We start from the raw sequence: 23,199 nt of genomic DNA on the forward strand, positions 1-23,199 counted from the left end.
ATCAAACGGGCGCTCAAGAGCTGCGCTTTAAGATGAAGCAGTTACGCACTTTTGCGAAGGCCTGCCTTTGGTCCCTGCATTCCCTCGGTGGTTAGTAAGCATTGCTTGGAACGCGACATCAGGAGCCTCGTCAAAAAACTGCATGGGCATGCAACCCTGCACATTAAACAATGACGGTGACTGGGGAGGGTCGAAGCACGTAGGGAAAGGTGTTCTACTAACATGAAACTCATAGGGACAGCATGCAGTGTTTCCGGAGAGATTCTTACGATGAGGTCCCACACCTGAAACCGGACATGTTGGGAAGGTTGCTTCCACTCCACTAACGTCGTCAGGAAAGTGTGCCGGAATTGTGGTGCTTCCATTCTTCTCTCCTGCATGCCCGGCTTACTCTACGGCATGTATCAGTGCCACCAACGACGTTCGGCTAACTGTTGCCTCTTTTAGTGGAGGTAAGTGGTGGGATTTACCCATCGTGGCACATACCCGTTGTTGTGACGACAGAAGAAGCCGAAAAGCCTAGAACTAAAGATGCTAAGCCTGCCACATAACTAAAAGTTATGTGGCAGGCTTCCTTTACCTTCGAAATTTATAGGTGGGCCCCAATCTCTTCAGCACGTCTACGCGAAAGCGGCATCAATGGCCGCACTTCATGCATGTACTACAATGAACGACGAAAGTGCAGCATTACCCGCACAAGTGGTCAGGTCATCCCTCAGGCGATATCCTTCGTGGCATTCGCAAACTGGTGAAGAGTCCACCATGTGACAAAGTTGTTCGCATTGATTGTTCCGGTCACATTGCCGCTCATGGTTGCCGCCTGCAAAGGCGAAGGTACGTAATGAGGACGTCTGAAAACACTCACTGTCATTCTAAGTTCAATAATTTCGCTGTTATGCGTCTACTAATAGAAGAAAAAATCACGCTTCGAGGATTCAGTTCTAAATTTTGCGCCGAAATTTCTGCACATAAGGTGAGCGTGACATCGCGGGTTTTTCAAAATATTTTACGCATTTCAGACACACAAGCTCAAAAAATTTTCTGTAACTTGGCGCACTGTGTTCATAGCCTTCTTCGACGACCAATACAGTTCATTTTCACAGAACCATGAAACTTCCAGCAGACGCCATCAAAATTTGTGGCGTCACGGCTATTTTTGCGGTAACTTCAAGGTATAGAGTTGTCCCCAATATATCCTTTTTGTACATTTTCTCGTCCACCAAACATTCCTCGCGCGTTTCACCAATGATACGAGTAGCGTAAGCTGATTTCGGTGGTTTTATTCGTCACGTATGGTTGGATGTTTTCCAATAAGCATTACGTTCCAAACTTGCCTTTTCTGAACAAATGTTTGGTTCCTACACAGGCTTGAATAATGTATCAGAGAACAAAGTGTAAATATAACACGTCCCTGAACCACAAAGTTGATTACTTTAAGCCGGTGCTGCAGAAGTTCTGGAATACCCCTCTTTGCATAAAATACTGACACTACTTCACCAAACTTAACATCAGTCATTTATGACCTAAAGCGTCTCAAGCATATGCGTAAGCCGGCCACGTAATTGCAAGAGTTAGCGGTTGAGCAAGATCACTAAATGAAGTTTAAAAAAACATATCTGATCCCTCCGTCATAGGAATCGGTATAACATGCACGAAAGTGAAATATGTCTTCACATAAGTGCTCATATCGCAGTGATGTATGAAAACTTCTTACAATGTCTACTGATGTTTAGCACCTCCGCTTGACGTGGGTGCACCCGCGTTGACACCCAGTGGCTCATATCTATCACGACCACTATCGGCCATGATCGTTAGTTAACCATTAACACCCATGATCGTTAGTTAAGCATATTAGTACATTCCCTCTTTGAGTTTTGCTATCGCCCCGTTTTACTGTTAATGATTCTCAGCGCAAACCATGCCTCAGTGTTCGAGAAGCTTCATAACTGCAGTAGATCATTTCGTTAAGATTACGCCCACTTCGTGAACATTCACATTATTCAGGAACCTACGTCACCACTTACGACAACGCTAGAATATTCGATGACACGTGTACAAATGCCGACGCGCCTCACCACTTGTCAGTTGATCGACGGTCGACGTTGTGTTCACCGCTATCAGTACCTGCGTATTGCTGTAATAGCACCTTCAGTTTACTGACCACAAGTTCGGCCGAATAAACAGTTTCACCTGCAGCATCGAGTCTATACTCCCTTCGTCCACGTCATGACTCCGCGACTTTATATACCTGAACACAGCGTATCGTAAATCCCGCACAAACATGACAACAGGAACCTGATGAACACCAGTGCCCGATAATCACTTCTTCAAAGCGCTGCCAATTAAGAAGAGAAACGATTTGGTGTGCGCTCCCGAACAACAGGGAAGCCTACGCCTGTGCTTATGCATACACTACGACACTACGTATTGACAATATGGGAGACAGGTTCGTAGCTTGATTCGCAACCGCGCGCAGGCGTTGCACGTCCCACTGGCCCCTGTCTCGCTCCACGAGGGCACGACCTTTACCCGTCGACATCTTTGTCTTTCCGCAGCAGTTATTGGAGCAGTATTAGTAGTGATGGCTGTAGTACTCGAAGCAGCCGGTGGCGGAGAAGCACACTTAAAGCATGCAGAAGCTGTACGGACAGCGAGCCGTCACACACCAACACGAAGCTAAAAGCGAACGACGTAATTGCGTCTCGGGCGACACCGCGATGCTAGTGAGGCCAGTGTTTTTCGCTGGCATGAAAATACTTAAACCGTGGCGCCCGAGACTGCAAATCATCGAGGCTCTGCTTTAACTTCGTCGTTGTCGAATCGATCTCTATCTGCGCTACCAAGTGTTACGCCACATTACTTTCCTTGGCCGATAACCGATGACGGCACAACACCACCCCACTTAGCCCCTCCAACAGAAAGCGCCTTTCGAGAGATTGTGTGAGAGATGTAAGGCACGTTTGTGAAGTGTCGTGTCTTGTTAGCTTAGTGAGTAGTAGTAGTCGTAGTGTGTAACCAGTCTTCTATTTTGACCTCAAAGGTGGTGCCGGTGGGAGATTTCTTCTGTGCGTTGTTGAACAATAAAAAAAAAAATCACAGCGTGCACGTTAACTAAAAGCCGAATTCTCCTGTCTCTCATTCCCCATTAGCATGCCATTGGCATGTACATTGAGCACTATCTGACAAGAAAGGGTTGCTGCGTTATACTCGCTGGGCGTAACCTCCTTGGTTTTAGAAAAGTTTAGCGAGCGTTGGGCCGCAGTGCCATGAATATACCATGAGCTAGTATATACCATGAACCCGAGGTGGTTAAAGGCGGGAAGTATATAGACACGAAGCGCAACCCGAAAGAAAGTATGCGTGTGCCTCCTCTCGTTCAGTCCTTGGAATGTTCGCTGAATGGCGGTGCTTCTATATGGGGAATATATGATGAAAAGATGCGAGATGGTGGTACTTGGAGTGTTGAATAAGTGGACGAACGGACACACAGACATATGCATGGACGGACGCATGGATGGCTGCACGGACGGATGGACGCATGGACGGACGCAGGGACGAACGCACAGATGGACGTGCAGACGCACGAACAGACGCATGCACGGACGGGCGGATGGACGCACGGGCGGCCACACAGAAGCACGCATAGACGGACGGAAGCAAGAACGAATGAACGGACGGATGCTTCGCCCTACTCTCCATCATTCACTTCGTGGATATGCTGCCATTTTTTTTTCTTAATCGTCCGTTAGCGTCCATTTTATCAACGTCATATCCGTGACGAAAAAACGTAACTGAAGTCGTAGTGCACACCCGCATAAAACACTTTCATGTTAAAATAATATGGGCAAGGAAGGCAGCGCTGTTCTATAGGATGAAGTAGAAGAGGGTAATACTTTCTAGACAGATGGGCGGCAGAATTGTCGTATTGATATGTACCATTGCCCGACTTGACGGGCACGCAGCTTCGGCCGTTGTTGTGAAGTTCCTGGCCTATCGGGCATGCTGGCACATCGCTTCTTCTGTCGCCGGGACCTGCAGGCACTAAGAAGGCAAAATTCTGTGTCAACCATTTGTGCAAAGGAACATGTGCGCTTTATATGACCGTGGAGCGCATTTCACAGACAGCTCTACAGTATATGAAACATGACACCACAAACTCGTCTGTACTTTGCAGGTAAATCATGAAGCATCCCATCGCGAGATACCAGAAAATATGTGCTTGTACCAAGAATACACAAACTCTGCCTCTTTTTCTAACCCTATTTTTGAGAAACCCGAGCTCTTCGGCCTGCTGCGCCAATTTCTAGCAAAACTGAAATGTATGTATGAAAGGGGTCCTGCATCACTTTTTGAGCATGGTCGGAAAGCGCTGCTGATCTGTAGCAGAAGCTCCTGAGAATACGCGAACCAAGTATTATAGCGCAGTACGCGGCCTTAAATTCACAATAAATTCTCTGAGTCATCTAAAAACTACTTTTCCTTATCTTGACAAATTGCGGAACAAGCTCATGATTCAGTCGTCACAGTCGCTGTATCAGCCATTGGCTGAATTGAGCATGACCCGTTCGGGCGTTGCAGGAACCGCCGCAGGACGTCGCGCCTTGTCCATGCGTGCGCGCGCGATAAAACTGGAAAACCGCGTAAAAAAAAAAAAGATGAAGTGCTGAAGGTCACGAATTGCGTATGACGTATTTTCTTTCCCCGTGTCATCCCTCCCTGCTTAGGTTACAGTGTTTTCGTTTGGACGAGGGAATAGAGAATGCAATTGCAGCGTGGGACACACATTTGTAACTCCGCTCTTACAGAACATATTATAAAAAAAAAAACATAGCGGCGGTGAATTCGTGAGACAATAAACTCTTTTATTGAATCAATTCCATAGCTACTTTAAAAAGTGTTGCACGGCGCCTTTAACATTTTATCGAGACTCTAGGCCCACTGCTAGTTGTGATACTCATTCTCTTCCGCGGTAAATAAGTCAGTTTCCACAAAAGGAGAAAAATACGAGCAATGTTACAGGTCTTACGGAGTGGGCCGACATAAGTAATCACATGCAACATGGCGCAGGGAAAGCAAGGTTTTGTTGGTTTTGTAGTCAGCCGAGCCAACAGTATGTTGAGGTGCAGACAGTCTCCGCATGTAGTAGAACCACGCAGCGGCACGTCATAGTTCACACTGGCAAAATAGTGAAACATATACAAAGCATGTGCAGAACGTTACTATAACATCATACAGTTAGGCAGTACAAATAATGTCCCCTGTGCGCCGTCCTTGACTTCGTTCTCTGTTGGTTTCATTAGGTATCGTCTCTTATTCAACCTTCATTTAGACATTCAGAGCTTGGTTGGTTTACTGCGCACTGATGCAACCAGATGAAACGCGATAGTGATAACCGAACAACGTGGTTTGTCCCAATAACGAGACGTAGGAGAACCGGAAATATAATTGTATCGTACTCACCAGCTGCGTTTGCATATCCTGGATGGGGCTAGGCCTAATCACGTCAGCTGACTCGTGGTGCATGACACATGGGCATGGCAGCGGGTACAATAAATAGTTTTCCAATACACCCTCAGCATTCGTCTCATTAACTGCACCAATCTTAAGTAACACGTCTCCTTGTTTTCTAAATGTGAATGCATTTATTAGTCGGACTATGTCAGGCGTCTGCCGGAATCCGTCCACCGCCCTCTCCCATAGGAGCAGCGCGCCCCTAGCAACCGCAGCCCCCCGCCCCCCCAAGTCATGCTTCGGCGTCGGCAGCTGTCATCAACAGCTGCGGCCATACGCGCTTATCCTCAACCCTATAGCAGCCGGAGCCCCCACCTTCCTGACTTGAATGTGACTTGCCACCACCTCAAAGCAGTGAGTTTGAAACGCATTTGTAGCGCTTGTGCTGCCTTGGCACAGCCTGAAAACAGCGCGTTCTCAACGTGTTTTTTAACCGTGCGCGCTAGCTACTAGAGCTGGAAACGTATAGCGCGTTTCCCATGACAGAAAAACGCCACGTGCGGCGAACCGCAGCAAACGGCGCTATTGGCTGCACATAGTAAGAAAAAAAAACAGAAAAAAAATATTTTTCTAGTGCTGGGTTCTCACGGGCGAAACACCGTCATGGCCATTACGCAACATCCGCATTTCCTCACGATTCCCTTCGGGGAGCGTGGAGCAAGGAGAGGGGGGGGGGGGGGGTCATTTTTTTTTTCTCTGACCCGTGTGTTTGCACAGTTACTGTTCCCGATTCCACTCGTATTGACGGACTCTAAAAATCCGAACATGAGAATGTGAACACCTCTGGTGAGGCTATGCGCTGACTAACGACCAAATGTGTCTTGTTCGTCAAGTCAGCATATGTATAGAAGACTATGTCCGAAGTGGTGGATTATATTGAGAGTGTCCAAAATATCCCTCAGCACGATTTCTTAAAAAAAGTAGAGGGGCGTGGTCATACGTGAAGAACAATCGGTACCAAGTATATTGCAGTAATCACTAATTTTTTTTTCGTTAATGATGATCATTTATTTAGCAAATTATGTTTAGAACTCGAGAAATGCTCACCTAGTCGTTAAAATGTTAATGAGGCATATGTAGCTATGTTCGAATCAGATCTAACGGCACAATATTAAGCAATGAAATAACTACGCACCCATTTTCCCCAGCAGATAAATGAAGTACGCGAGGTGCGAAAAATAACACGTGTCTACGCGCCACCTACAAATCTTGACTTGCTAACTCACAGTGATCTTGACTAAGAAAGCTCCTTCGAGATGCACGCTGCATCCAAGTGACGTGTCATTTTGAAATTCTCGCGGGCTTTTTTCAATCAACCAAAAACAGACAGACAGACAGACAGACAGACAGACAGACAGACAGACAGACAGACAGACAGACAGACAGACAGACAGACAGACAGACAGACAGACAGACAGACAGACAGACAGACAGACAGACAGTGAATTTTGTTCAATCCTGAGTGTCACTGACAGGTCCCTCTAACAATGGGCTGTCGTAACTGCCAGCCACGCCCAAGTAGAGGACCCAGTGCCAAGACGCACCGCCCAAGCACGAAGCACTCTGTTGAAAATAGCGCAACATGCCATTTAATCATGCCTACATATTTGTCACTGACATTTTAACGATTACGTGAGCATCGTTCGAGTAAGAAATATAGTTAGGACTAAACTGTAGGCCCTACCTCAGTAACAAAACAAATTATTAGCGGCTGCAACAGTATGCCGGGAACAATATGCACTGGGTGCACTTCACTTAACGATAATCCTCTTTTTTTAAATCATGCTGTGCGACACTTTAACCACCCTGTATATGTTATATATCAGTAGATATTTGCTTCACAACAATCTTTACAATGTTAGGATATCACATCTGCTGACTGGAAGAATAAAACACATCTTATTATCGGTCAGTCAGTTTCTTTCCTTGGTCCCATTAGTTCAGTACCGTGTAATCATGAAACAACCTGCCCCAATGCATGCGGTTATCATGGCAATATAATAACTCCAAAATGCGACGCTGAGCAGGTGTGCCTGCAGTTCGTACCATGGTTATCGTGAGCCGCTGGAGGGGCGTCGTCAGGCAGGTCGTCCCTTCCCGAGCAGCACTGGTAGAATGCGTCGTCCCAGGGAAGGCCCAGCGAGAATGTCTGCGGTCGGCACGGAGCCCCTTCCTTCGCGGCCGCCAAGCCAAGGCGACAGCCGTCGCAGCAGTCCTGCACGTACCATACAAGTGAGAATTACGTGGTTTGTGCTGGTGCGCAAATGGCCTTGGTAAACGGGCCATACGAAAATACACGCTCTACGAAACAACCGAACACCTTGAGAGCCTACCGCTATTTATATTACGAATATACTGCCTACAAACAAATAAAACTTAATCGCTTTGAAAGGCCATTGAAACCAATCAAGGATCCCAAGACAGACAGAGACACATACGTGCGTACGTAAGTACATACATACATACGTACATACATACGTACGTACGTACGTACGTAGATACATACATACATACATACATACATACATACATACACACATACATACATACATACATACATACATACATACATACATACATACATACATACATACATACATACATACATACGTAGATACATACATACATACATACATACATACATACATACATACATACATACATACATACATACATACACGCACACACACACACATATAGATAGATAGATAGATAGATAGATAGATAGATAGATAGATAGATAGATAGATAGATAGATAGTTGATAGTTGATAGTTGATAGTTGATAGACAGACAGACAGACAGACAGACAGACAGACAGACAGACAGATAGATAGATAGATAGATAGACAGATAGACAGATAGATAGATAGATAGAGACAGATAGATAGATAGATAGAGACAGATAGATAGATAGATAGAGACAGATAGATAGATAGAGACAGACAGAGACAGATAGAGACAGACAGAGACAGACAGACAGACAGACAGACAGACAGACAGACAGACAGACAGACAGACAGACAGACAGACAGACAGACAGACAGACAGACAGACAGACAGATAGATAGATAGATAGATAGATAGATAGATAGATAGATAGATAGATAGATAGATAGATAGATAGATAGATAGATAGATAGATAGATAGATAGACAGACAGACAGACAGACAGACAGACAGACAGACAGACAGACAGACAGACAGACAGACAGACAGACAGACAGACAGACAGACAGACAGACAGATAGATAGATAGATAGATAGATAGATAGATAGATAGATAGATAGATAGATAGATAGATAGATAGATAGATAGATAGATAGATAGATAGATAGATAGATAGATAGATAGATAGATAGATAGATAGATAGATAGATAGATAGATAGATAGACAGACAGACAGACAGACAGACAGACAGACAGATAGATAGATAGATAGATAGATAGATAGATAGATAGATAGATAGATAGATAGATAGATAGATAGATAGATAGATAGATAGATAGATAGATAGATAGATAGATAGAAAAACACGCTCGCGCAGTAGGAGTTACCCGGTAAGTGTCGCCAGAGCACGTGCTCTGGACGTCCTGGCAGGGGAGGCCCGCACGTGCAGCGTCTTTGCCGGCGTCGCACATCCTCTGCCGCAACGACGATCGGCAGCATATCTCCTGAGCGATGCGACAAGACTGTGTGGCCAGCAGCTGTGGCAGTGGGAGGCCATCGCAGCCCGAATGCGCAGCGCCCCACTGGCTGCCTTCGTCGCAGCAGCCGATCAGCCCATCTTCAATGTCGGAGCTTCTGCCTGCACAACAGGCAAACCACACTTTAGAGACTTCGCTCGAACATATCGCGCTTTTAGAACGCATGTCCAGGAACTCGTGCTTCATAATGTATGTTCTCGGTCAACGGCTCTGCTATGCGAATGATTGAAAAAACATCACGATAGTTTTCTCTACGATCATTACAAACACATGACGAGCAAGCATATGAAGATCGGGCCTTTTCACTCAACATCAACACAATCATGGGTGATAGTTGAGCACTGGTACTGTCTTAAACGCGATAGGCTTGCAGAGCTCCTCTGGTAGAAATTCTGGAGCCTGCATCGTTGGTTGTGAGCGAGAAATTAGCATCGTGAGTGAAAATTTGAGAAATGCAGATAAAGAAATAATAACAAAACTTTGTTTCGCATGGGGATACTCCCCTATGCTAGGCAAGCAGATGTTCTAACAAAGATCCACGTCAGTTCCTCGAAATCATTCGAGAAAAAAGCTTATAATAATGTCGTGTAGTCTCGAGTGTAGCTGATTGTACTGTGTAGTACGTTGATTGATTGGTGACATATCGTATTGAACTATTGTCGAGTGTACATATTTGTTTATTGTTTCATCTGCCATATTTGAGAATATAATTTGTTTTGTTTATCAACTCTTGTCTCTGACTTGTTCTTTGGGCCACAGCCAGCGTCCGCTGGCGCGCAAAATAGGACCACTTCTAAATTGTCCACGCTTTCGTGGTGCAGTTCGGGGGGCCGATACTTCGGCCTTAGGAATCAGCCTGGCGATCACCCCCCTAATGAACGGGACCTGTGACAATTAATCTGGCGTCCGCGACAGGATTTAATTGGTGCACAGTGTGTCCAAAGTAGTGAGAAAAGAGCCTTGAGTCGTTCATAGTGCTATCGGAACAATTGTTGTGTGTTGCTCAGTATTCTCGTTAACGAGTGTGTAGAGTGTTTCGACAGATTGCTTCAGGCAGATATTTTGTGCACGCGGCAAGGCTTTATTTGCGAGACACCATGGATCTGGAGAAGTTAGTAGCTCTTGGTAAGAAGACGGGTCTATCTGGCACTGAACTACGGATGTGGGTCAGCCAGAAGGAAAAAGAAGAGAAAGAGAGGGCCAAAGAAGAAAAGGCAGCTGAGCTGGAAAAAGAAAGGTTGGCGGTTGAAAGAGCCAAAGCGGAAAAAAACAGCTGAGCTGGAGAGAGAGAGGTTGGCAGCTGATAGGGCCAAGGAAAAAAAAGCAGCTGAGCTGGATAGAGAGAGTGAAGTTGGCAGCTGAGAGAGCCAATGAAGATAAAGCAGTTGAGTTAAAGAGAGAGGGGTTAGCAGCTGAGATGGCAAAAGAAGAAAGAGGGGCAAAAGAGTGACAGCTTAAAAAGGAAAGAGAGCAGCAATTGAAGTTGGAGCTGGAGAAAGGCTCGCAGCTGAGAGGGTGAAAGAAGAAAAAGAGGTGGAGATGGCTGAAAGAGAACGGCAGTGGCAGCACAAGATGCAACTCGAGCGGCTCCGCTTGCAACAGCGAAACGAAACTCCCGTCCAGGCTCGAGTCGAAAGCAGCGAGTGGGAAGATCATGGCTTCCGTTTGAACCCAAGCAAGCTGCTCGTAGCATTTGATGAAAGGAAGGATGACCTTGACGCGTATCTTCACAGATTTCAGACGATTGCAAGGAGCCAGAATTGGCCGGGACATCAATGGGCAACTGCTTTGAGTACTTGCTTGAGTGGCGAAGCACGTAGTGTGTACGGGAGGCTGACGCCAACCGATGCAGCCAACTATACAAGAGTGAAGGATGTCTTACTGAAGAGATTTAGATTCACTGTGGAAGGCTTCCGGGACATATTTCGAACAGGAAAACCAGCTGATGGTGAGACGGCTACGCAGTACGCCGCCCGACTTAGCCATCATTTCGTTAGATGGATCAAACTTTAAGTCACAGCACAGGAGTATGATGAGCCTAAAGAGATCCCTATTAGAGAACAATTTCTCACCAGTTGCCATCTAAGTCTGTCGCTGTACTTGAACAAGAGGAGAGCTAAGTCACTTGAAGACATGCTCGAATTGGCTGATCAATTTTTGGAAGCGCAAGGTGGCACGAATCTGGCCATGGTTAAGAAGGAATGTCCCGAAGATTCGAAGAAATCGGCACCCGAAGGAAAGAAGCGTGCTCTGGAGAGTGTTCCGCGATGTTTTCTGTGTAACCGAGTGGGTCATCGCGCTAACAGTTGTAGAACTAATTTAACGAGCCCTACAGTTTAAAATGTTTCAAATGTGGTCAGACTGGGAACAAAGCAGGCGTATATAACGGAGTGAGTAAAACCCACCAGGTAGCCTATGTGCAGGTGGCACCGAAAGCCGATGATGATGACGCCACCAACGGATTCGTAGAGTTGAAAAATGGGAAGAAACTTCCTATTGTGGGTGCTGTAATGACAAAACAGCCAACCGGTGTTACGAAGGGAATGCGAACGCTGCCTGGAAAAGTTGCGGGCAAGAAGGTTACAGTGTTAAGAGACACCGGTAGCTCTACTGTTATCGTGCGGAGAAATTTGGTACGGGAGAGTGAGTTAACAGGCAAAACTAAACCAGTTTGTCTAATTGACAGCATGGTTGAAATATTTCTTGAAGCAGAGATCGAGGCTGAAATTCCTTACTTCAGCGGGAGTGTTTCTGTCCTATGTATGACGACCCCCTTTACGACCTCATCATGGAAAACATCGATGGGGCGCGAGGGCCGAACGATCCAGAACGTTCGGGGGAAGACCCGAAGATGGAGCCCTCGCCGACACAGGGACCGCGAGATACAGTGGAGAAAATTTCCGTGAAGGACTTCACCCGAGCCCAAGGTGAAGCCTGGGTGCTAAAGACGGTGAATCTGGAGATGATCGTGTTAAACGAGAGAACGTGCCGTGCAGCTGGACTTACGGCAGCACGACCTCAATCGACCAACAGTGAAAAGGTGACTGAGTCGGCCAGCCAGGCCAAATGTCGTGACGTGAACAAGCTGGTGAATAACCAGACAAGATCGGTTCAACGTTACGACCCGTTAACGGTGTCGAAAGTGTCAACGATGGCTGAGACGCAGCCTCAGATACCGTCGATTGGAAGGGCTCACCGGAACAGGACGAAAAAAAAAAGAAGAGATCGAGCGAGCACCGCAAGAAAGGTCGCACGCGCAGCACTAAGTGCACAGGATAGGAGATTTGGTTGGATTTCCGTGCGCGTGGCAGTGTGGAGCCTCAATGTGTTGTGTTGTTATCCTGTGTCACAAGTGGATATCGAGGGAGTCGAACCGTTTGTTGCGTCGACGTGATGTTTAGGATTGTACAATTGTGTAAAGACAGACATTTGTGCATTAGTATTGTTTAAAATGTGTGATGGAGAGCTGTAGTCAAGTAGCTGTGGTTATATTTCATGTGTTGTGTGATCGAATTGCAATGTGCAATTGTATTGTGTTTTATACTGTGAATGTGACGCGCCATGAGCGATGGGCTGTGTTATGGCTGTTGTTATGTGGTGACTGTTCGCGCTCATTTGTGTGGTTTTGAATATTATGTGATACTATTCTTAAAGTGGGGGGAGGGGGCAGTGTCACAAACGAGCACTCAGAAAGAGAGTGCACCGCCGAGTTCTGGCGGCGGTTACCGGGCCGGGCGCCGCAGGGGCGCCTCAAGGTCAACGCGAAGAAAACAAGCATTCAAAGACTCCCGGGCGCACCGTCTTTCCGCCTCGGAAGCGTAGTTTCGCCGACCAACCTCCTCATATCGGCCGCCGAGCAAGCCCTGGAAAGATCTCGAGGGAATGGGGCGTGGTGATTCAGAGTTGCGTCACGTATCGCAGACGGCTTCTGAAACGTCTCGCCGTTTCGCCAGCCTTGGCTGTGCACCGCGCCGACGAAATGATTAGAATTTTCTGGAATCTAGCGCAAAAGGTATTTAAGTGAGCAGCGGAGAAGGGAGATTAGGAGAAGAATAAAGTTAGCGCCAGTATTCATAGGGTGTTTCCGCCGCGTCGGCGAAGGTTTTGTGCCTTGTGACAAAGCAGCAGAAGAAAGTTTGCGCCCGTGTGCGTAGGCAGGAGATGAAAGTTTTGCGCAAGGGTGCGTAGGGTGATTCCGCCGTGTCGGCGAAGACTTCTGTCATCAGTGACAAAGCAGGTAATGAAGAGGATTTCCGCCTGAAGGGTCAAGGCTGGTGCTACCAGCAGAACAATAGTGTGAGAATACCACCAGAGAGCGAAGACGCGTCCTGCAATCGCAACGCGAGGGAAGCCGACATGTTACCAGTGAAAAAGTTTGGTGCTTGGAGAGCGGCCAATTGAAGACGCGAGGTTTCCTGGAAGAGAAACTTCGGGAGCAGCGGATCGACAATAGCGCTGTAGTTTGAGTGAGCGATTCTTGGAAGAGTATCATTCATACTTTGTTCCGAGGCCTTTGTACTGAATTAGCTTTGGAACTCTTTAGTATTTAAGTGTCTTGGTGGTTCGATGCATGCGATTGCATTGTAGCGCGCATTGTTGTTTGTGTCTGTTGTTTCGAGTGTAGCTGATTGTACTCTGTAGTACGTTGATTGATTGGTGACATATACTGAACTATTGTCGAGTGTGCTTTATCGTTTGATATGCCATATTTGAGAATATAATTTTGTTTTGTTTATCAACTCGGCTCTGACTTGTTCTTTTGGTCACAGCCGGCGTCCACTGGTGCGCCAAGTAGGACCACCTCTAAATTGTCCACGCTTTCGTGCTGCAGTTCAGGGGGCCGATACTTCGGCCCTTGGAATTAGCCCGGCGATCGCCTGCCTAATTAACGGGACCTGTTGATTGATTTGGGGGGTTTAACGTCCCAAAACCACCATTTGATTATGAGAGACGCCGTAGTGGAGGACTCCGGAAATTTTGACCACCTGGGGTTCTTTAACGTGCACCCAAATCTGAGTACACGGGCCTACAACATTTCCGCCTCCATCGGAAATGCAGCCGCCGCAGCCGGGAATCGAACCCGCGACCTGCGGGTCAGCAGCCGAGTACCTTAGCCACTAGACCACCGCGGCGGGGCAACGGGACCTGTGACAGCTTGTGCGATGCGTTATTATGGCAATATTTCATGTTGCATTGTGAAGCATGTATACAGGACGCGGGTGCTTGAAAAGCATGAAAGTTATTTTCAATGCATTTCGAAGCAGAGGAAGTGCGTTTCACCCTATTCGAGAGCAGAGGCATGTCTGTGTGGTATAACACCCTCTTGCCCCGCAAACGACCCGGGTTCAATCCACACTCAGGCCTGGATTTTTTTAATTTTTTAGCGAGAGCTGTTATGAGATCACAGCTCAGGTCACGCGCAGTCGAACACCGCCACCGCCGCCACCGGTGTCCATAACCACATCGCTCGAAATCGGAAAAAATAAACCTAGCAACAATAACACAGTGGTGTTCGAACCCGAGCCCGCTGTGTGCTAGCCCAGTATTCTACCACTGAGATCTGCCGTTGCTTCTTACTCATTGGCAAACTTGCTTTAGGCAGGCTTGATGTGGGGAAAGCAGTCGCATTAATACTACTTATAAAGCGTTTTAAAACAGCGAAAGAACAACCAGTTGTCGCAGAATGCGATTAGCGTAGCGAGTGGGTAGTCCAATGATCCAATCCATTACAAAAGCTTGTTCTTGTTCCCTATTAAGTGTGGTACATACCCACTTCAGGCATAAGTCTTCATCGTTGTCAACCACTGCATGAACGATTGGCACAGAATTCCTTCCAAGTGTTTAGCGGATACCCCGCTACTCAGAAGAATGAAGAGAAATAGCATAGCGAATGCCGGCCTACTACCCCCCCCCCCCGCAAAATTATTATTAATGCCCTAGTGGTTATCAAGCAAGTGTGCTTGCAGTAGTTACCCAATGAGTGTTTTGGAAAGGTTCTGAAAGTCCGCTCTTCGAGCTTTCGCTGTAACTGTGCTGCGCCTTCTGCGCTGGCCTGGCGTTTTTTTTTTTTGCTGCATAGTTCTCGATTTTTTGGTCTCGCAAAGATGATTTTTCGCTCCCAACCAACGACGCTAACATCGACTCCGACGCATACACCGAAAGTGTGCGAAACGAGCTCTTTAACGCTACGCGTTATTAATGTATACACAAGCACGCCATTGGGTGTGTTGCACCTTCGTTTCTGTTTATATAGCGCGTTTCAAGTGTCGAGCTGTGACTGTTAGTCTACATTCGTCTTGTGTATGCTCATTTTGTTCGTGCTTTCTGCTTGAGGTGTGCGCTGCAAGTTTCGAGCTGCTGCTGCTGCTTGCCGTTCTTCGCGCGACTTTGCAATTTGTTGCTGTACCATTCATTGCTTGGGTCTTGTGGCGAAACACTGCACAATAGGCGCTCAACTACCTCTGTGAAGACATGTTTCACTTTCGTGTTTACCAAATCCTAAAAAAAGAAATCAGCCACATTTTTTAAATCTTATGATTGCACTTTTTCGGCGTCACTTCCGTGACGGAAACACGTAATTGAAGTCTTGGTAAGCCCCAGCATGCATAAAACACTTTCGTGTTTAAAACTTGGGGCAGCTTAGCACTAGCGCTGCCAAGCCTGAAGGAAGTGCGGAGTTGGGTGACCAACCTTGCTCCTCTTCATTTTTCTTTTCTTTCATCTTCACTTTTCTTTTTCTCTTCGCTGTGTTTGTTGTTTTTTTATGTGCGCTTATTTCTATTGTTTATTTCTACATATATTTCTCTTTCTTGCCTTCCTCTTTCTTTCTCTCTCGTTTCCTCTTCCTTTCTCTTTCTGTCTTCGCTTTCTTTCTATGCTATGATTTACTCTCCCCTCTCTTTTTCTCTTCTGCTTACCATCACTTCTCTTATAGGTATGCTCTGCTCGAGTGCCCGAACAGCGGAGGGCTGTTACGACACTCGTCTTCAGATCGCGGGTTAAAATCTCGCCTCGCGAAGAATTTCTTCCTTCCTCCTTTGCATCTTTTCTCTCTCTTTTTCTTCCTTTCTCTCGCACTCTATCTGTAGTCGTTGTGTTGCCCCAGAGTTACTGCATCCCGAGTCGGCCAAATAATCGAATGTGTTCCGAGGGCGAGGCAGAAGTAGGCGTAGAGGACGAAGCGAGTGCGTGCCGGTTTCTCGATGGTGACAGTTTTCTGTTCGCTCTGCATCGACTTACGGTCGGTTTGAAAAGCTTCTCTGTTAAAAGGACTGCACACAATTCTACAGCAAATGACTTTGCAGCTGCAAGGTATCAAATTAATATAAACGTAGCGATGAATGGGCCCGCACCAGCTGACCAAACACATTCTACCCACTGGGCATTTGGATGAGATTTTCAGGTGGTCGATTCCTTTAGCGTCATTCTTCATGAACCGAATCATTAGGGAGGTGAAGAGAGTCCACGTGGGTTACGGTACAAGAGTTTCTCGACGAAAACATGTCGTTGGACCAACTAGTTAAAAATCATTTCAGGGCGAAGTCACTGTTTATGCCTTTATGTTTCAGGCACGTTTACAAATTCTATCATTAGTGTTTTTCCTGCATTGACTAATAAAAAGTTTGATTGATTGATAGATTTGTGAAGTCTAACGTCCCAAAACCACTATCCGGGACGACTTCATAGGTAACCTCACTTAATCGTCGCAGCACTCGATAAGGTCCGAAGTACTTTTTGAGCAATTTTTCAGATAGTCCCCGTCTTCGTACAGGCGTCCACACCCATACCCTGTCCCCAGTTTCGTACGTTACAGGTGTATGACGTTGGTTATAGCGGCCTGTGTCGTACTCTTGCTGTTGGTATATTCGCAGACGTGCGAGCTGCCTGGCTTCCTCTGCGCGTTGAGTAAACGCGTCAGCACTCGTTTCGTTGTCATCGCATTCGTGTGGCAGCATCGCGTCTAACATCGTTCTTACTTCTCGTCCGTAAACAAGGCTGAATGGGGTCATCCGTGTGGTTTCTTGTTTCGCAGTATTGTATGCGAACGTTATGTAAGGGAGAATCTCGTCCCAGTTTTTGAGTTTGAAGTCCACATACATTGAAAGCATGTCTTCCAGAGTTTTGTTAAGTCGTTCGGTCAACCCGTTGGTTTGTGGATGGTAAGCTGTCGACTTGCGATGAATAGTACCGCTGAGCACCAACACATGATCTAAAAGCGCGGCCGTGAATGCAGTTCCGCGATCTGTTATAACGATCGATGGCGCACCGTGTCTCAGCACAATGTTCTCTATGAAGAACCGGGCTACCTCCTCTGCTGTGCCTCTCTGGATGGCTTTTGTCTCGGCGTAGCGAGTAAGGTAGTCGGTCGCCACTGTAACCCAGTGGTTACCAACACTAGAGGTGGGAAGTGGGCCCAGAAGGTCCATTCCGATCTGGTCAAATGGCGTTGTCGGGATCTGGACAGGGTGTAGCAAACCGCCTCGTTTCGTTGGAGGTGACTTGTGCAGCTGGCAATCGAGGCAGGTCCGAACATGATGCTTCACGGTAGCAGTGAGTCTAGGCCAGTAATATCTCCCTCGAACTCTGCTTAGTGTGCGCGTGTAACCTAAATGTCCAGATGTTGCCTCGTTGTGGCAAGCTTGCAACACCTCAGAACGAAGAGTGGTAGGGACGACAAGCAGGTAGGTGGACCCATCTGACGAGAAGTTCATTTTGTAAAGGACATTTTTTCGCAGACAGAACGACGATGGTCCTCTTGTAAAGGCTTTGGGTGCATTCTGGCTTCGTCCTTCTAAATAATTAATCAAGCCAAGTAGCTCAGGATTGTCATGCTGGTGATCTGCAATGGTTGACGTGTCGAGGATTCCGAGGAACGCTGCCTCTTCATCAAAAGCAGCAGCTGACTCTATCGGTGATCGAGATAGGCAGTCGGCGTCCGTGTGTCGTTTTCCCGACTTATACACCATCGTTATATCAAACTCCTGTAGTCTAAGGCTCCAGCGTGCCAATCACCCGGAAGGATCTTTCAGACTTGTTAACTAACACAACGAATGGTGGTCACTGATAACCTTGAATGGGCGGCCGTACAGGTATGGGCGAAATTTCATAACTGCCCACACCACGGCGAGGCATTCCTTTTCAGTGGTCGAGTAATTTGCTTCTGTGCGTGACAGAGTTCTGCTTGCGTAAGCGATCACTCTTTCCTCGTCATCCTGGCGCTGTACAAGCACAGCTCCGAGGCCGACATTGCTAGCGTCAGTATGGAGCACTGTAGGGGCTGTGTCATCAAAATGGGCAAGCACGGGGGTCGTCTGTAGACGTTGCCGCAAGTCATTGAAAGCATCTTCCTGTTCGTCGCCCCAAACAAATGCAACGTCATCCCTCGTGCAACGAGTTAGAGGTCACGCAATGCGCGCAAAATCTGGAATAAACCGCCGATAATATGCACAGAGACCCAGAAAACGCCTCACTGCCTTTTTATCTGATGGTGTTGGAAACTGTGTGACGGCTGCAACTTTTTCGGGGTCTGGACGAACTCCTGCGTAACTGACGACATGGCCAGGAAACTGCAGTTCCTCAAAGCAGAATCTCCGGCTTGAGCGTCAGGCCTGCGGCCCGTATGGCCTGCAAGACCATTTGCAATCGTTCAAGGTGCTCGTCAAACGTTGTAGAAAACACAATGACGTCGTCAAGGTATACTAGGCAGGTTCTCCATTTAAGGCCAGAAAGAACGGTATCCATGAGACGCTGGAAAGTAGCAGGCGCGGAGCACAAGCCAAATGGTAAAACCTTAAATTCGTACGGTCCGTCTGGCGCCACGAAAGCGGTTTTTTCACAATCCCTGGGGTCTACTTCAATTTGCCAATATGAGAGACGCCGTAGTGGAGCGCTCCGGAAATTTTGACCACCTGGAGTTCTTTAACGTGCACCCAAATCTGAGTACACGGGCCTACAACATTTCCGCCTCCATCGGAAATGCAGCCGCCACAGCCCTTATAAAAAAAAAGTTTTATCTCCCTGAGGGAAGATCGTTCATAAGGTGTTAGGGTAACACCATAGGTGGTGTGGATATGGTGATGCGTGATAGTGACTGCCTGCTTTTGTTCTACAAACCGGTCAGACTGAAGGTATCGTCCCAAGTTTTTCTGTTTATAATAATCACTTATCAGTGCAAAAAGCAAATAAACACAAAAAACAAACAAGCGCTACCTGAAATAGATAGGGCCAATCTTCCTACAAAATTCTAGAAAATCGTTCAAGCTTATTGTGCCCCCCCCCATAGCCACGTAATACAGCCACTTAAACTGCAAACTACGTTAATCATCACTCTCAATTTTTGTTTTTATAATTGATTGATTGATATGTGGAGTTTAACATCCCAAAACCATCATATGATTATGACAGACGCCGTAGTGGAGGGCTCCGTAAATTTAGACCACGTGGGGTTCTTTAACGTTGTCCCAAATCTGAGCACACGGGCCTACATTTCCGCCTCCATCAGAAATGCAGCCGCCGCAGCCTGAATTCAATTCTGCGTTGTTTTCTAAGAATTTTGTAAGCTTCAGTGATACTTTTTACATTTCTGCTGGTACCCTGCAAAGCTGACACTTCTTTAACACATACTTCACCTTACTCTGCTGCGCCATTTTCGAAAGGGCGTTTCCAGAAAAGTACACACGAAGACTTATTTCCTATAACCCAAGGAAGTGGCATAAGTGCCGCATGAGGCCACTTAGGAAGAGTTTTCAAGAGCCTAAGTTTCTCGCTAAACTTCGAATCATTAGTGAAGCTTTTGCACCTCAAAGGAGAAGGTTTCCAGATTCACTCACCGTAGCTGTGGCAAGTAAGAATACACAATCGCGCTAGTGCTTTGCGTAGACATATATATATCAAACCACTGAAGCAAAAATTAACCAACAGGCCCGAAGTCCTTGAGCTCATTGGGGCTCTTAAACCTGAGCAGCCATAACACATTTATCGATCAACTTACCCTCAAGGGCGTGGAAGACAAAACAGACGCCGACAAGAATGGCATAGGACCGCATGATCTTCGATCCACGCTATGTTTCAGCGTAGCCGAACGACTAGTACTGCCAGATCCCGTCAGCCTTCGACAATCAACGCGAAGACGTGAGCCGTTCTGTCAACGTTTGGATGAGAGGCGGCCGATAAAGCATCTTGGACTGAGCAGATAGCACGCATCTTTCGGCCGTTGCCGTCGGAGCATCTCGAAGGAAGCGCTCGCCTACGAAGTCCCACGGCGGACCCACTTGAAAAGTTTTGAGTCCCTATCGCTATCACCCTTAACTGACGCGGCAATGCCCTGAATGTCGCGGTGCTGCCCTCGCTTGTACGTAGCCACGGGTGGGTTATTACGCCACCGGCCAATTCACGTGGCTTTATCGAGATGTCTGAAGTGTGACGAGTGAGGGCTACCAACGAAGCATGTCCAATCAGTTTGACCTGCGAGATCATTGCGCCCGTCGAGAGCACTGATCGTTTCAGAGCTTCGGATGGTTTGGGTGTGGTCTTATATGAGTAGTACGTAATTGTTGCGCATGCCGGATTCGTAGTGTTAGCAGTAATATCAAAAACGTGTAATATTGTCATACATGTTGACAGGCAAATAAAAAGATATGCACACAAACAAATGCCTGTTGCATGGCCCAAACGCCGGAACAATGTGTGCGAAAAAAATATTTTCACGCCCACCCGCACTTATATATACTGAGAAATTGTGCTGGTATGATCCCACTTAGCATGTTTTAAGACATAATAGGGTCTCTTTAGGGACGACGCTCCTTAGGGTGTGAGTCGTTGCCTCCTCCATTTGCATGTAGTATGCATGTAGCCACCTCTAATTTATGAATTGCTCACTAGATGGTGGAGTGTGTATATGTCCTTAGAAATAATATTACTAGATGTAGCTATTGGCTTGTGTATAGTTGATGATTAAAGAGAATAGATGGCGCTGATATAAATAATTGTGATGTGCAGTTTTGTAATAATTCACTTATTTTGTCATTCCTGTCAGGATGCCGCAGTGCCCACCCGGTACAAAGGTGACGACCACAAACATCATCATCATCATCAACAACATCATCATCATCATCATCATCATCACTGCATTTCCACGGAACGTGAATGGTTATTCTTCGCGCTTGTTCTTCATCTTAATCAGCCACAGCACACATAATGCCTTACATATGTGTAGTGGGTACCTCACTTATCAGCAGAATGATGAATGGCATAGTGAAGTAGTGAATGCCTCATCATAATCGTCATGACGTTTACTTGCATGTGCTGTGCCGTGATGGAAGAAAGAGAATGTGTGGTCTGGAATGCACTTATTCTTCGTCGTCAACAGCGTCACCGAGAGACGACGGCAGACATGGATCGATCCTAAGAAGTTCCGTCCCAAAGAGCACAAATGAAACATGGCCGGCGTCGAGCCCAACCAAGTACTGAATTTGAGAGTAGCTTTCTGTTGAAACTTTCATGCGTACTATATTACGTCATCAAATCAGCAATTCGTTAATCTAGTGAGAATGATGAAGATGGATAAGCGCTTATTTCACAAAACGGTATAGCGGTACAAGTCCCGCTGCTCCATGTGTGCCTCCTCATTCCAGGAACCCTCTGGCCTTCGCTGGCTCCTTGGCCGTGGTGACGAACCGTCGTCGTTGGCCTAGGTATTTCGAGACGAGATGGTCCCTCACGTTTAGAGAAAGTATTTATTTGCTTGACAGGCATCACGCGTACTCGGCGAAGGTAATGTGTCTGTATGTGTATTCATGGCCACGTGAGGATCATGTAGACCGAGGTGTCGGGTACGCCACATATTGGGCAAAGATATTCGTGTAATGTTGGGTACAGTCTGTGCATCAGTGCACCATGTATGAAAGTGTTACTTTGAAGTCTTCTCAGTATATGGTGTTGTCCTTTTTGTTGAGCTTCGAATGAGGTGGCAGGTACTCTCCATGCCAGCCTATGATGTTTCAGTATTGTAGAGTACAGGTGATGGGAACGAACTAAGCCTCCGCGGACGCAGTTTTCGCGTCTGGGGAGTGGGAAGGGGTAGCCCAGTAGGCATGATCACGCGCTACGGCATGTGCCACCTCGTTCCCTCCCAACGCCCCGTGCCCAGGATCCCATGTCGCACAAGTGTACGCTGTCGGAGTGCTTCGGCGCTTCCAAATTTCGAGTGCTTGGGTCAAGACACGGCCTTGGGAGTAGTTTCGCGTGACTGCATGCTTGCGAATTTGTGACGACCACAGCTGCATCCAAGCACGTGGTGGTGTAGCTAGCGTGATTGCCGCCTCTTCTTGGTGTAGTTTCCGGGCTTCGGGCGCGAACTGTGGCAGATTTGAGCTCTATGGCTCAAATGACATAGCATAATTAGTTTCCCTGTGTGGCAGCATACACGTGATAGTGCAAACAAATGACATTCGCGCTAAATGGGATTAGATTTGTCACGTGACTGGTAGTAGAAGTCGTGCTTACCGTAGCGCCGAGCATGAGTACACAAAATGTGTCACGTAGGCTGGAAAAGTAGAAGCCGGAAGTAATATTCTCCTTTTTCTTAACCTTCCCCGATTCTCTTGGAAACGCTCCTAACCTGGTTCAGCCAAGCCTCGAGAATCGGAGGCATTGCAAGCTTTCTGCTCTAAGTAATGCCCATTTTTGACCAGACGACGACGGCATGTGATGCCGTCATGCGCTGATGTGATGTGCCGATGGCCACCAGTGGGCAATTACTGCCCTTACAAGTGCGGCCCTAACGCGAAGTCTCCAAAGCACCACATTTTCACAGCGAGTTAAACCATTAAGGAGGTATAAGTGTGCTGTTTACAGCAGCGATAAATGGAGTCGAGGGCAACGAGAGTTCTGCTTGCTTTATGAGGTTCACCTGACCTGAAAATCATCTTTGTGCGCGTCATTGATCCCAATTCATTTTGCTCTTTGATCTGTTGGGACCAT

At 46.9% G+C, this 23,199-nt stretch overlaps 1 protein-coding gene across 7 annotated transcripts in view; it reads right to left on the bottom strand.

The window, feature by feature from the left end:
• Window positions 1-20,414, bottom strand: part of LOC119175044 (uncharacterized) — an 86,978-nt gene extending 66,564 nt beyond the window's left edge. For 4 of the 7 annotated variants that reach the window (XM_075894809.1, XM_075894810.1, XM_037426218.2 and 1 more), the window contains exons 1-5: window positions 20,210-20,413; window positions 9,070-9,320; window positions 7,558-7,726; window positions 3,937-4,041; window positions 692-820 (exon numbers count right to left, since the gene is read on the bottom strand). In XM_075894809.1, the coding sequence (XP_075750924.1) occupies window positions 692-820; window positions 3,937-4,041; window positions 7,558-7,726; window positions 9,070-9,320; window positions 20,210-20,264 (709 nt within the window). In that variant the 5' untranslated portion in view covers window positions 20,265-20,413. Of the gene's footprint in view, window positions 1-691; window positions 821-3,936; window positions 4,042-7,557; window positions 7,727-9,069; window positions 9,321-20,209 lie in introns of all 7 variants that reach the window. The other 3 variants (XM_075894808.1, XM_075894806.1, XM_075894811.1) reach the window with 2 other exon arrangements.
• Window positions 20,415-23,199: the final 2,785 nt, after the last annotated feature.

The sequence above is a fragment of the Rhipicephalus microplus genome, chromosome 5 (genome assembly GCF_043290135.1).
Source record: "Rhipicephalus microplus isolate Deutch F79 chromosome 5, USDA_Rmic, whole genome shotgun sequence".
In the NCBI taxonomy this organism is placed as follows: domain Eukaryota; kingdom Metazoa; phylum Arthropoda; class Arachnida; order Ixodida; family Ixodidae; genus Rhipicephalus; species Rhipicephalus microplus.